Source organism: Perca fluviatilis, chromosome 13, assembly GCF_010015445.1.
Source record: "Perca fluviatilis chromosome 13, GENO_Pfluv_1.0, whole genome shotgun sequence".
In the NCBI taxonomy this organism is placed as follows: domain Eukaryota; kingdom Metazoa; phylum Chordata; class Actinopteri; order Perciformes; family Percidae; genus Perca; species Perca fluviatilis.
In genome coordinates, this window is record NC_053124.1 from 8,589,343 (window position 1) to 8,604,682 (window position 15,340).

Below are 15,340 nucleotides of genomic sequence, written 5' to 3' on the forward strand. Positions count from 1 at the left end.
GCTGTATGAGGCCACTCCCAAGCCACGCCTACCCTTTACAGACAGACAGTGAGACGATCAACTCAACAAGTGTGTTTTATTGTCATTTCAACCATATACACAAACGTTTCAATAACGTTTTCAATAACGTTTCACATTTAAAACATGCTTTTTTTTGGCCACAGCTGATACATTATCCGGACTTCTTTCAGCGGATTGATTGATAGCTCCAGAGTGAAAAGAACTGTGTCCATGGCAACGCTTTGCTATGCATGGCAACGGTGTGTTATCCTTAGCAACGGTCTGTTATCAAGAAATAACAGACCGCATTCTACATTAGAATTCAACCAAGCCATGTAATAAAAGAAGGCTAACACATAGCTACTAGCATTAGCTCTTGGTGGGCTGTGGTATAAACATCGAGTATAAACACAGCCGTACATTTGCGTGGGATGTAGCTAGAATTGTCGGCATTTTACAGTCACAAACTCCACCAGCAGTTAGCAGTTAGTTGGATACAAATCACCCCATTTCTGCAACAGGCAGGCCGGGGTAACAATTCAATTTATTTTATTTATTTATAGTATCAACACAGCCCACCTCCACTAGTAGTCTTACCCGGTGACCGAGCAGCAGGCTGGATTGTCCACAGCAATATTTCCACAACAACAAAAACACAGCACAGCAGTCTCTGAACTCACGTTGGGAGTTTCGTTGAAGTTGGATGTAGTCCAGTTTGTTTAATGAGCGGACACTTGCAAGCAGGATTGGTGAACAGATGGCTGGCTAGCGTTAGCTTTCCACCGGCACACTCGTTCAACGCTCCCCGCTGATGAGGTCACTTTACCGGCCAGAGGCATCGAGCACCACCACTGGTCTCCGTGCAGGCAAAGCTTGCGTAGTGTGTGGAGTTTTGCGTCTGTAATAAAGTGTCCTGCATATTCTCCCATGTGTTCCAATGTATCCCGGTGGTACACGTGTGTGGTAGTTTGAATGCACATAATTGTTGTTCTAAAATTTCCGTCGGAATGAACAGTTTCTGCTCCTGCTGAGAAGCTAAGCGAGGATTCAAGATGGCTGACACTCGTTTTTTCCTCGGCAATCTCCGGAAAAAGCCGACAGTCCAACCCCCTTTGGGCTACGAGGAAGTGGCTCCTAATACAGGCTGTAGTCTTTTGCCTCTGGGCAAAAAACCCTCAGATGACGCAAAAATAGTAATTTTGTGTCATCTGAGGCTTTTTTCCAGACCCACAATACAGAGATCTCCCCTCTCAGGGGGACATGAGGGAGGGAAGCATGGTCATTCATAAATACTACCAGGTTTCTACTGATACAAAGCTTAATGCTAATCGGTGAAGTTTCCTTTTAAGTTTCAGAATCCCACACATGCAAAGTACAACCAGCTACAACAAGTGCAGACAGAGCGTGATGTCACTTATAGGCAGGCTATCTATCTTATAAAGCAAGACGTATCTGTTTGAGGGGGAAGGTTACCTGCTCATCAGCGCCTCTGACTCTTTTCCTGCTATTGTATTAAATTGCTGTGAGCTGGCAGAACATAACATAGCCAATCTCGGAGATTATTCCTTCAGAGCAGATATGTGCTGTTTAGCTCTCATAACGGGCAGGGTGGGTAGCGCACTTTAATTGTGATATTTTGTGATTACATTCTGATTCTGCAATGTTCTCTATCAGGTAGTCATAAAATGTTTGCATTTCAGAACCTTAGGAAACGGGCAGCGGCCGATACAAACACACTATTAACTCGATAATAAAGCCGTAAAGTTTCAACTCAGGACAGCGCCACTTCTCACAAATACAGATAGGATTGGAGATGAGAAGTTTAACTGACCACCAACTACCGCTGACATGACAGAGCACCACGACCGGCAGATCGCAGTACACTGTATCCAGCGCACAGTCACCTATTCTGGGGTAACACCAACTACCGCTGACCTGACGGAGCACCACGACCGGCCACTCGCGGTGCTCTGTATCTAGCGCGCAGTAACCGATTCTGGGGTATCAACCGCGATCAGCTTCGTAGGAAATTAGTAACACTCTGCACTGGTGGTGGATGTCGTCGATGCACTTGCATCATTAGGTTTGCTTTTTTAATAACAAATCTGTCCATTTAATTCTCACATGCACGCACTGTGGGGGGGATGGAGGCATTTTCATCCAAGAGACGCTGTGATTGGTGGATAGGATATGGACTGACAGCAACATAACCAATCACATTATGACAGAAGCTCCACTTAGCACCAATTGCAATGTTTAATTTTAAATAAATGTAGCCTACTGGCAGTTGTGCGTGTTAAAAATCCACTAAGTAGACAAAGAGAGGATTTAAAGGTTTAACAAGTATTTATTTAAGTAAAATCATAAGAACATAAACGTGTGGGTCCGAGTTGAGCAGGCACACAGGCTTCTCTCATCAGACTGAATATTTCTGGCTTACACATGAATTCATATATCAGTCTCTAAGAGCATTTTGATTTGTTTATTAAAAGTTGGAGGAGTACCGTGGTTTAGACTTGGCGTCCCCTGGTTGGTGCACAGACTGGTCCCAGTCTTTTGGCACACGCCCTCTTCATCAGTTGTTAGACAGACTTTAGCTATACTGATGGTCAGAGAGAACAATGCGCCGCTGTTGCCTGTCACAGGTTGAGGAGTAACTTATTTTCATGGTCAAACTGATATCAAACTGATATTAACTTCATTACTGCACTCTTGTTGCTCTCTGACCACCGTCATACAGTGCTGCTTTCTGCACGTACAACAGTATCCTTTTCTCATTTTGACTGACTAAGCTATCACAGTGCTCTTCCACTAAACACACAATACTATTCAACTATAATTTGTATCATCATAAAGCATAGCCAGCTTGACTGATTATTTTTATTTCTTACACAGTCTGGCACACGTGGGTGCTCAGTGGGTGCTGGTATCGGTACCCACGTTATCGGCGCCTATGTCTTCCTCTGATGTAGACGTAGCCTACACTATGTCAATAGGTAGTAGGCTATACAGTGGAGTTGCATATTAAGTGGTTCAGGGTCCACTGTACACTTTGGTTTTGATAAATTCTACAAGCAGCAACACCACAGGCCAAGCAATCAGCCCCTTTTCAACGGGCACAGCACTAGTAGCTTTAAATGAACAATATGACAAGTTTTTCCTCATTTATGATTGTAGTCTCTCTTGTGTATTTCGCCAAATATTTCTTTCTGTAGATTGGAACTGTTTCCCAATCAGAAGCGTCACACAGCCGAGATGAAAGCAAAAGGGAAGGCGCTCATTGTCCTGGTGTGTGTGAATACTATCTGTGTGTTATGGAGAGGATATATGTCATTCTCCCTGCCTCAGGACGAAAACCCCTGTGCTTGTGAGCGATGTTTATCTGAAGATGATCCGTGGTTTATGAAGCGTTTCAACAAATCTGTTGAACCATTTTTGTCAGCAAACTACAATCTCTCAGAAGACGCTTTCAACTGGTGGAAGGTACGTTGTTAACTTGCAAGAAAACAGTCTGTCAACCTGCACTTCAGATCAGGGAATAAAATATAATCAACGACCAATGTGCCACCTGCCAATGTGTTTATAAGTCAATCCATTTGTTTGATCTGCCTGACAGCGCTTACAGCTTGAAAAGGGCAACTTCAGTATCTTCAGAGAAACAGTGGCGAGGCTGTTTCTGACGGTCCCACCCAGTCCAGAAGTTCTAGAATCCAGCCCTGACCGCTGCAGGACTTGTGCTGTGGTGGGGAATTCTGGTAATTTGAGGAAATCACATTATGGACCTCTCATAGATTTCCATGATGTTATAATAAGGTCCTATAATAAAGTCCTCCAGCAAAAGAAAGCAGTTTTCTTCTGATGTTGTCATTGTCACAATGAGTTGAGTCAGTGGAAAAAAACATCAAAGTTGTTTCCTCAATGTCAGAAACTAAAAGTCAAAATTCAAGCAGTCCCCCGATGACGTGAAATATATCCCTATGTACTATTTAGAATGAATGCTGGTCGAATCAAAGGCTATGAAGTAGATGTTGGGACCAGAACAACTCATCGTGTCATGTATCTAGAGAATTCTGTGGATTTAGATAACACCACTCATCTTGTGCTGGCTCCATTTAAGATACTGGATCTTGAGTGGCTCACAAAGGCCCTCACCACAGGATTCAAAGGACGGTGAGTCAGATTTTTATGGACTACGTGATTATTTGTCCCTAGCAGAGTTTATTTTGTAAACGAAAACTGTGACGAAATAGGTTTGTTTTTTTCCTTGACCACGATGAACCAATGACGAGTCCGACCGACGTCATGAGCTCAGCGGTATTAAAATACATTTGTCATGTATTTAGATTAATAGCTTCACAAGTTTTTATCATACAAGAATGGCAAAAATATTGACAGAAACCTTAGATTTTACACATTCCTGTGTGTCCGCTGCTAAATAATGTGTGAATTAGAAAAAAAATAAGATTGTCACATTACTCAGTCACAGCAGGTAACAATCTATAGGGCCACACGTATTTGCATCTCTATTCACATGCCGATTAATTTTGGTATTGCAGGAGGATTTAAGTCACACTTGAATACACCCAAGTAAACCAGAGAAAATGCCATTTGTTTTGGGGTGAAAGTACACTGGGCTGCTTGCTTGCTTGTTTGCCTGCCGCCGCAGAGTCACGTGAGCCAGGTCGCCTCTTTGATGAAACTGCAGCGGTGCATACTGGAGAGAAGCTAAAACTGAAGATTCTTCCAGATCAGGACAACAGTGCTGTCGAAACCCTGTTACATCATTACACCAGCACCTGTTAGTGTAAAAACAGATACCTCCACCTTTCGATTTGCCGGAGAGTTCTGCTCTGAACAACTCAAAGCCAATACTTTATCAATACTTACCTGTTCAACAGGCTTAAGTAGTTTGTTGCCAGTGGAGAATAAAGTCTGAGTGTTATTTTCACTGTTGCTAATAATGTCAGAAAAGAAGGAGGATTTAGCAGCAGTCAGGGCACTTTTATATGAAAGAACATGATCTGTATACATTTGCTGATGAATAGTTAGTGCAGTTTCTTTAATTTAACTCTTTAAAGAGTTTGGGGTCGTACCACGGAGAAGACCTAGTAAATTATACTGTACATGTTTTCAGAGGAGCCAAGAAATGTTGTGAATGTGAAATCACCTGCTGAATGTGGATCAGACCAGAGAGATGGTGATTGACTTCAGGAGGAAGGGAACGGCTTGCAGCCCCTTTGCATTCTTGAGATGGAGATGTGGATATGGTTGATGAGTACAGAAACCTGGGAGTTAACATCGACAACAGGCTGGAACTGGAAAATTAACAGCACTGCGGTTTATAAAAAGGGGGTGAGCAGACTCTATTTCCTGAGGAAGCTGAGATCCTTCAACGTGTGCAGCAGAATGTTGGAGATGTTCTACCAGTCTGTTGTGGCCAGTGCTCTGTTCTCCTCCGCCATCTGCTGGGGCACAAACAGACTGCACACACTGATCAGTAAGGCTTGCTCTGTTATTGGCTGCAAACAGGAGACATTTGAAGCTGTGGTGGAGAGGAGGTCACTGAACAAATTGTTATCCATCACGGATAACCCCAACCACCCTCTCCACCCGACACTGGTCCACCAGAGGAGCACCTTCTCCATGAGGCTCCGACAGCTTCGATGTCGCACGGACCACTACAAGAGGACATTCCTGCCTCAGTGAAATAGTATTTTATATTTTTATATTGCATGTTGATATCGTCACAGTTAGTGTTCAATGATGTTGGTGTTGTCTCGTTATCGTATCATCTTTGTCATGGAAAAAAAGTTAGACGTACATATTTCCCCTGTTTTTGTTAACTAAATCAACACTGCATGCCAGTTCTAGATTGTATTTGAAATAAAACTTCCTCCTGAGATTCTGAGAAGACGTTAACATAACAAATAATTGCTTTACTTTTCTTAATGGAATGCCTTGAAAATAATTTTACTGACAAAACCATACAATCACTTGATGTTGAATGTGATATTTTACGCCATTTTCAACAGATCATATACACCAGTAAAATCAAAAATAAAATCTAAGGATTTGGTAAGTATTTTTTTGATGATGCATTCAACAGTAAACATTATTAGCTGCAAAGGTCATGGTTCAATAAAATAAGTTTGAATTCTAACTCATAACAGGTGATGGTCCTTAATCCAGCTTTTATGAGGTATGTTCATGACATGTGGCTGGAAAAGCAAGGTTATTACCCCTCCACTGGCTTTATGGCTTTGGTTTTTGCCCTGCATATGTGTGACATGGTAAGTTCATTTTTGGATTAGCGATTTCTTTGTGAATGTCAGCAAGTTTTTTTTCTTCTTTTATTTAGTGAGATTTTAGGCAGGCTCTTACTACGTCCTTGGTTTCTAACATTGTTAACTTTTGTTGTCCTAGGTCAGTGTGTTTGGTTATGGAGCAGACAGTGATGGAAACTGGAGTCATTACTGGGAAGAACTCATGGACAAAAAGTTAAAAACTGGACCACATCCTGGAGATACAGAGTATAGAATGATCCAGGAGCTAGATGAGCAACAGAAACTCAAGTTTTATACAGGGTTCTGATGTTTCTCTCAGCATTTAAAGGACGGTTAGTAGTAGATAACAGTAGAAGAACATGAAGGGATTTCTCAGCTGCCGATTGTCTATGGTTTAGACAGATACCGATCTTTGTGTTTTTGTATCTAAATCTGCTGCGCTTACTAGGCAGATGCTACTTCTGGATTATGTACTGTAGAATGCACAAGTTATAATTGTGATACAATAATTAGTTGAAACAAATGGTTAAATCTATAACGAGACTGTCCCTAAATTATCTGATGTAACCTAAAAAGTAATGGATAAAAAACTGTGCCAAAATGTCTTCTGTTTAGATTGAATCAGAAAGTCTGGGGTAATGATTAAGTATGCTTTACGTTATTTAAAGTATTTACTGATGTGGTAACTGAATTAAAAACGTGTTTTATTTTTGGTGAACTTTTCTGTATTTTACTTGTTACTATATGCATTTTAATGTTAAACACTTGAATATACCTGCAAATACTACATCAATGGAATTGTTTCCAATAAAAACTGTATCCCAAATATTTTCAGCTTCAGAAGAACCTCATGGTGGCACTAGAGAAAAAGTTAGGGGATCACCAACATCATTAGCATCCATTTTCTAGAAACCATAAATACCTATGCCAAAGTTTGTGCCAATACATCCTTTACATGTTCAGATATTTCAGTCTTGACCATGGATGGTGTTGGTTTTATATCCCATTGATCTGTACACTGCGTGATTTATTAGGCTCCTTTTAATTGCTTCAGATTAAGATTTTTCTTTGTTTCTCACGGCATTTCGTGAAATGGTCACGTAATTGTTCATCTATTGATTCATGTACACGGACACGTTTATGTTTTTTTTTTTCATGATGGTCAGAACGTTTTTTAAACTAATGTATTTCAATGGGAAGCGCCTTTCGTGATCACAGCACGATTCGGGGGACGCGGGACAACAATGGGACGGTTGGGTTTAGGAAAAGAAGAATGGGGAAAGGAAACGTGACACGTGGGACACGATCCCCGGTCTCTGGGGGATGTGGGACAACAACGGGACGGTTGGGTTTAGGAAAAGAAGAATGGGACTGTTGGGTTAGAAAAAGAAGAACAGGACGGTAGGGTTGAAAGTCGGGGTGAAAGTCCTGTCCACCACCCCAACCAACCTCCCTACGCGGATTTCTGGCCTTTCATACTACTCGCTACCGTAGTCGCTCTTAATACATTAGTCTAAAAAACGTGCTGACCAGGACGATAAAAACGAGATAACATGTCCGTGTACACGAATCAATAGATTAAATTACGTGACCATTTCATGAACTGCCGTTAGACTGTGTTGTATTCCGTGAGACTGGGTTGTTAAATAACTTGGACACCTCAGTTGTCCTCTATGTGTCTATATAAAAAAGGTGCACAGATAATGTGACAATGGCCCAATCCCAAAGTCCGGACTCACAGACTCACGGACTTTGGTGCGCGTTCTCGCGAAATTCGTAAGGGCTTAGGGTTGTCCCAATGTGGAATTTCAAAGGGCGTGAGGGTTTGAGTACACACTTACCGAGCCCTTTCCGTGAGTCTGCATCGATGCAGACTTTACCAAAGGGAATTACCCACAGTTCAAAGCGTTGTGACGTTTACCGCGGAGACGATAGGAAATCCGGAAATTACGAAGGTAAACAACAGCACGACACGACCCCACGGAACGGACCAACCTGTTGTCCAGCTTGTAAAACAAGAGTTTGGAATCAGGTAGCCGTCTCCTGGGCCTTGGCCGTGTGGAAAGCAACAAACTTAAAATGAAATTCACCCAAACCGGCAAGTGTCAGCAACATCTTTGTTATTAAACGTCGCCAAGGTAACATGTGATCTCGTGAAGTGCTGTCCCGATCCCATTTCTACCTATCTGAGTCCATGTGGCCTCACACACTCACTCACTTAGTACCTGAGATCAATTAAGTCTGTGAGTCCTTAGTCCTTAGTCCTCAGGGCTCACTTTGGGATTGGGCCATTGTGTTCAGTGTTGATCACAGTTCCCACACATTGACCAACCTTTCCTTGTTTTGCAACTCGAATTTCATCAGTTGTGAATCAATTTAGCTTTTTCAAAGAAAATATACTTGTAAACCTCACCCTATTTCTATGGATTCTTGTGGGACTGTTTTAAGTGTGTCAATGGCCCAATCCCAAAGTGAGCCCTGAGGACTAAGGACTAAGGACTCACAGACTTAAGTGATCTCAGGTACTAAGTGAGCGAGTGTGTGAGGCCACATGGGCTCGGATAGGTATAAATGGGATTGGGATGACGCTTCACGAGATCACATGTTACCTTGGCGACGTTTAATAACAAAGATGTTGCTAACACTGCCGGTTTGGGAATTGTCTTGTCTTTAAGTTTGTTGCTTTTCACACGGCCGCCGGGAGAGACGGCTGCCTGAATCCAAACTCTTGTTTTAAACAGGACAACAGGTTGGTCCGTTCGTGTTCGTGTCGTGCTATTATTTACCTTCGTAATTTCGGTACTATCGTCTCCGCGAATGCGTACAACACTTTGAACTGTGGGTAATTCCCTTTGGTGAAGTCTGCATCGATGCGCAGGCGCCTACGAAAAGGGCTTCGATAAGTGTATCTGAAACCCTAAAACTAACACTGCGAAATTACCTACATTGATAAGCTGGCACCAAAGTCCGTGAGTCTGTGAGTCCGGACATTGGGATTGGGCCAATGTGTCACAATGTGTAACTAGCATAACTGGCAACACCCAGTGCTCTCCAGTAGATGGTGGTAATGCAACATTTATGGATGCCAACTGCTGTTAAACTAATAAATAAGTAACTAAATAATGTCAATGTAAATAGATGAAGATGGGGTAACATAATACATATTTATAATAACCATCATTAATAAATGGTAAATTGATAGTTAATTAATCTTTAGTTAATTGTCATTTAACTGTTAGCAAACAGTAATTTTACTGTTAACAAACAATGCAATTATAATTAATAATGTTTACTAATTATTAGCACTGCTGTAATTAACAGTTTATTGTAACACACATTATATCCCTCATATACTATATAAGGTATCTGGTAATAATTAAAAAATGTTTGTAAACCTTTAAGAAACCATTTTTACAACATCTTTAAACATGACATACATAGGGCTGTCCAACGATATATTTTTTTTAATCGTGATTAATCAGTGAATTTCTATAGTTAATCGTGATTAATCACATGATTAAAATTCTATTATTTTGCATTTCAGAACTGTTTATAAGTACATATTAACAATGGAAAGCAATTCTTACCAGTGTATCTTACTTAAAGTTGAAGTTACTTTATAAACTTGACTTTAAGATTTGTATTTGTTTATTATTTATTTACTGTAAACAAAAGAAAAATGTGTTTAAATGTCTTATAGCACAATTCCTCCAAGTACCTAACTAAAAATCCCTTTCCTTACCAGTATCGTTTGGGTTTTTTCCGATACCGGTGCTAAAGCTATACTTTTAAAACGGTGACGGTGCCTGAACCGGTACTTTTTAATGAAGTTAAAAAAATAGAATAAAAAAAAGAAGGGTACTATACAATAGTCAGCGAGTTGTTTATTGCTAAGGCCATGGTCAAAATTTAATAATTATGTAATTAGTTTAGTTTAGTTTAATTATTTTTTTCGGTCATCTGTAACTCAGTCAAACATACATAGCGACAAGAAACAAACAGGACCGAAAAGGTGTAGGCTGAAGCCGGAGCTTATTACACCTACCCTTTTTACATAAAAGTATATTTTTCCATACAAAAATTTAAGTTACAGAAACTAAGTATACACTATATACCCCAGTACAACACAAGAAGTCCAATACATTTTGTGCACCTTCTGGTATTCACACTTCTGTTTTATATTTGTTAATCACCTTATAGTTAAATAATTTTTTTAAATCGGTTGATTGTGTTACACTTTTTCAAGTCAATTTCTAATTCATTCCACAGTTTAACTCCATACACCGAGACACTTCTTTGTTTTACATTTGTTCTGCTTTTTGTCTAGTAAAACTTCCCCTCAGTTCATAATGGCATTCTCTTATTGAAACAGCCTTTGGATACAGTCTGGCAACATACTATTAAATACTTTGTACATTAGAGATGCAATTTTAAGGTCTACAAGTTCACTAAATTTAAGTACCTGTAAATTTATAAATAACTGATTTGTCGATTCACGATAATTTACCCTATTTATAATTCTAATTGCTCTCTTTTGCAGTAAGAAAATTGGATTTGTAATTGTTTCATATGTTTTCCCCCAAACTTCCACACCATAAGTTACATATGGAAGTATGAGGGATTGATATAATAAATGCAAAGAATTTGTATTAAGAATATATTTGGTTTTATTCAGAATAGCTATGGACTTTGATATTTTAGTTTATGTGGTTTCCAGCATAATTTGTGATCAAGGACAACTCCCAGAATTGTGTTAACCAGTGCTCTTTCTATTTCAATATTGTCTAACGTAATTTGTCTAGGCTTCTTAAAGTGCCCATATTATGCTCATTTTCAGGTTCATAACTGTATTTTAAGGTTTTACCAGAATAGGTTTACATGGTTTAATTTTCAAAAACACCATATTGTTGTTGTACTGCACAGCTCTCTCTCACTGCTGCAGATCCTCTTTTTACCTGGTTTCTGTTTTAGCTACAGAGTGAGACCTCTTTTCATCTTCTTCTTCTGTACTATCTTTGATTGCACTCGTACATGCGCAGTAGCTCAGATGTAGAGCATGTCAGCTAGCTAACTCTAGAGACAGTAAAAGAAAGCCTGTTTCTCCAACTTCAGTCAGTTACAAGGCAGGATTAGCTGGGAGACTTCTAAATGAGGGCGCACATGTAAGTAGTTCTTTTGTAGATTACGGTGAACTTGTGTGTGTTGTAGCAGTGCTTTGCTATTGAGAACGACGTAGCATGCTAGCGTGAGCGTTAGCCGGCTAGCGCTAGCATTAGCCGGCTAACGCTAACACTACGAGCTAACGGTTGTGGTTAGCCAGCTCATTTCCGGGGCCGATTTTGAACAGCTCACTAGGAGACTGAAAGCAGGACACATTCAGAAACCTGTATCTCACTCAAAACAGTTTGTATGTGTGTGGAAGCACCAGAGACACAAAAGAACACCCCAAATCCCAGAAAAAGTGTTTTTTTCGTAATATGGGCACTTTAAAATTCCGATGTTCAGCGTTCATTTTGGCTGACCTGACATGTTCAGTCACCGACAGGGCAGTCGGGACTCACCCGGAAATGGTGAGTGGAATGAGGTGACTAGAGGCTCTCAAAATCTGACAAAAATCTTTTAAACTGACCTTTGTTGAGCTGAAGTGAAAACAGATTCAGCAACTGCATGGCCTATTTCTCGCTTAAAATGTTTTCAGAAACATGTTTCAGTGAACTAGTTTAGTACAATGTGAGATCGTATTATAAACCCATGTGACGCGTTCGTCCAATCAGCTGTCAGTTTTCATTTCTTGGGCAACAATACAGATTAGCGCCGCCTGCTGTTATAGAGATGTATTACGTCTCGTCTCATCTCGTCTCGTCTTTTTGGTGTGTTCTGTGGCACTTTTTGGACCAACACGGGGAGACTCATCATTTCGACTGGCTTTTCTGTCAGCGGTCGGCCGTCGGCTATATGTGTAAGCAGCTTAAGAGGGGCCTATTAAGGAAAATGGGGTTTGCCTGGTCTTTGTTTGGAATAGGCAGTCTGAAATATTATTTAGCGCTGCTTAAACCCGTCGGCAATCTCGGTCGACATTACTGTCTTTAAGCTAGGTCATTATATTTGGTTTCAGACCATGCTACCCTTTCCGGAACAAGGTCTGTTTTGCCCCTGTGTCTCTACGGTGACTGGCACATGCAGACTTTTCACCGAATCAGAAACTGCATCTTTTAAAGGTCCCATGGCATGAAAATTTCACTTTATGAGGTTTTTTAACATTAATATGAGTTCACCAAGCCTGCCTATGGTCCCCCAGTGGCTAGAAATGGTGATAGGTGTAAACCGAGCCCTGGGTATCCTGCTCTGTCTTTGAGAAAATGAAAGCTCAGATGAGCCGTTCTGGAATCTTGCTTGTTATCAAGTCATAACAAGCAAGGTTACCTCCCCTTTCTTTGCTTTGCCCGCCCAGAGAATTTGGCCAACCCATGAGAGAGAGACATCATGGCTTTCAAATGAGCAAAGTGGCAGTTGGTCAAGGCTACAGAAATGGCACGTTCTGAGGAAAGCTCATTGTGGGACTGGCTCTAGTGGCTGTAATTCTGCACCAAGGCTGAATTTCGGAAAGAGACTTCAGATATAGTATTAGGGGACCACTAAGGTCTATAGAAAAGCATCCAAAGAGCATCATGTCATGGGACCTTTAAAGTGAAACCTTCATAGCCAAGAAAGTCATCTTCAACCAGCTGTTCTACTAGGCTGCTATCCACGCCCGCCGATAAGGGGGGACAAACGGGTCTGTTGTCCCGGGCCCACAGTAGGGGGGGGGGCCCAGAACTGGGCCCTCATTAAATTATGGAAGAATTAAAAAAAAATTTTTTAAATAGGCCTATTTGTGGAAAAAAATATGTAGCATAATATTTGAATTACATAAAAGCGTTTCATTTGTTTTCTTCCTAATTGTCCTGGAAATGGTGGTCAAGAACCCCCCCACCCCCAACATAAAAATGGTTTGGCCACTGATCAAAATTTGATATTGTCACTTGATTTGAAGTTCAGTACGCTCAAAATGTCCGGTCAGCACAAGTCCGGAGCTCGGAAAAGGAAAGAAAAGAGAAGAAGGAAATAGAGGCCTTAGAGATTTTCTAAACAAATATTTAAAAAAAGGTGGTGACGGTGAAGCTGGAACTGTCAACGGTAGCAAGGTAAGAAACAGCGCAGCCAACGTTTACGAGCCTTGTAACGTAACTTAACAGGCCAGCTCTAATGTTAACGTCCATTAGCTTGTATAAAAGCATGACACAACACGTTAACTTTGACAGAAACAGTTGAGTTTGGTAGCTCCATCAGTAAGGATGAGACAGAGAGAGATCCAGCTGCAGTCAGGTGACAGAGAGAGTGATGCGGGAGGGGCCCGCTGCCCCGCAACGGAGGGACAGAGTCAGGCTACCCGTGAGAGAGAAGAGAGAGAGAGATAGAGAGAGTGATGCGGGGGGGCTCGCTGCCCTGTCGGAGAGTCTGAGCAGGATGGATCAGAGACTGATTACACACTTAATTTCAGTGAGAGATGTGAGGAGAGGAAGAGCAAGGGAAAAGGAGAGATCTGTCCGCGAGGGGGGGCCCCATCTAAGATCTCGTCCCGGGCCCAGGCAAGACTGTCAGCTGGCCTGCTGCTATCGCTGGCATGGGGTACGTCCCATACCACTTAAATTGCCTCTTCGAAGCCTCCACTTGCCTCCCTTCCTTGCTTCTTAGTCCCTCCCACCGAGGAGGCCCGGGAGAGATGTGAGGAAATCATCGTAGGAGAGAGGCAATGTGTTTTAGAGGGATGAGATGTCCTTTCCTCTGAAGCGTCACATGAATTCGTCAGCTGCTTGGGTTCCGGAAAGGCTGCTCTCGTGTATCCTCGCCTATAGCTCCTCGATGATCCCGCCTCCATGCTCGGTCCTCGGGTCAGAAATAAGAGCTTTGAGACGGCCTTCAACGAGGAGAGACAGAACAACTTCCGGTTCAAAATCAAACAAAATCCGCAAATTACCACACGCCTGCGTGAGCAGCAACCAAATTCACAGCTCTACCGTCAGAGAACAAAAAATCCACAACAGCTCCAACACCTCGTGTTGTCCCTCTAACCAGGACCAACTATCACACTACCTACCTTCTAAATTATCTGACATCGAGCATTATTTTATTGATTTTACAGAGAGTTTTTGAATTCCCATTAAAATAAATCAAATAAAAAAATATATTCAAATGTTGGTTGAGTGAGTTTAGCCTTCGGGAGGGGCGAAGGTTTTGTCTCATTTGGAACACAAAATAAGAGTTTACTTGCAAAATGTGCAAATTAATTGTTTCTCTCGATTACATTGTTTTTGTGATCCTTAGGAGCCAGAATCCTGATCAAATTTGATTAAATGCGCAGCCCTAACTATTAAGATTAATTGTTACATTGCATTAGCTCAATTGGTAACATATAAATTGCTTTTAGTTTTTTCAACTCACTTTCAAGGGGAAAGGCAACAGAGACAAAAGGCAGGGCCAACAGAGAAACTGACAGTGAAAAAAACAAATAGAAAATAGTAAGAACCCAATCACCACAGTTTTCACTTCTTTTTTTCTTCTTATATGTGCTTTATTGAATTTTCCTTTCCTATTTATCAAAAGAGAGACCAGCTGATAACAAAAATCTAAAGTTCAGCTCAGCATAGAGACAATTTTACTGCTGGTGCAATCCTTGGAGAGGATGTGTGTAATGATTCCAGCCAGATCGAGCATGTATAAGTTATATGAACATGTAAACAGCCACCGGCCATCTACGTGTACCGCGCCTTTCACAGAGCGAGGGCCGGAGCTTGCCTTCTGATTCAGAACAGAGTCCATCCACGCCGTAGTAGCCTATGTTACCGACTCTGGCTTTGCCTTCGGCCCATCGGTGATGCCCACACTTGTTACCGGTAGTTACGTTTCTCTGACAGAGACTATGGTAGTTACTAAGCAACCAAGATGCATCTTCAACCGCGCGAAAGATTAAAAACAATACCGCGAAAATCCGAGCGGTCAATATGAACGTGTATGGC

General features: G+C 41.4%; 1 protein-coding gene across 1 annotated transcript; it reads left to right on the plus strand.

The window, feature by feature from the left end:
• The first annotated feature begins 3,111 nt into the window (after window positions 1-3,111).
• Window positions 3,112-6,913, plus strand: LOC120571675 (CMP-N-acetylneuraminate-beta-galactosamide-alpha-2,3-sialyltransferase 1-like). Its single transcript, XM_039820736.1, has 6 exons — window positions 3,112-3,483; window positions 3,617-3,813; window positions 3,991-4,170; window positions 6,033-6,075; window positions 6,171-6,290; window positions 6,424-6,913. Exons 1-6 carry the CDS (start codon window positions 3,256-3,258, stop codon window positions 6,589-6,591), a joined length of 936 nt encoding a protein of 311 aa, XP_039676670.1. The 5' UTR covers window positions 3,112-3,255; the 3' UTR covers window positions 6,592-6,913.
• Window positions 6,914-15,340: the final 8,427 nt, after the last annotated feature.

What these genes read in the sequence shown, in the direction of transcription:
- LOC120571675 (XM_039820736.1), top strand. Translation starts at nt 3,256, where the DNA reads ATGAAAGCAAAAGGGAAGGCGCTCATTGTCCTGGTGTGTGTGAATACT. An exon ending in TTCCATGATGTTATAATAAG is followed by an intron (nt 3,814 to 3,990) that starts GTCCTATAATAA and finishes TGTACTATTTAG; the next exon opens with AATGAATGCTGGTCGAATCA. An exon ending in ACCACAGGATTCAAAGGACG is followed by an intron (nt 4,171 to 6,032) that starts GTGAGTCAGATT and finishes CATTTTCAACAG; the next exon opens with ATCATATACACCAGTAAAAT.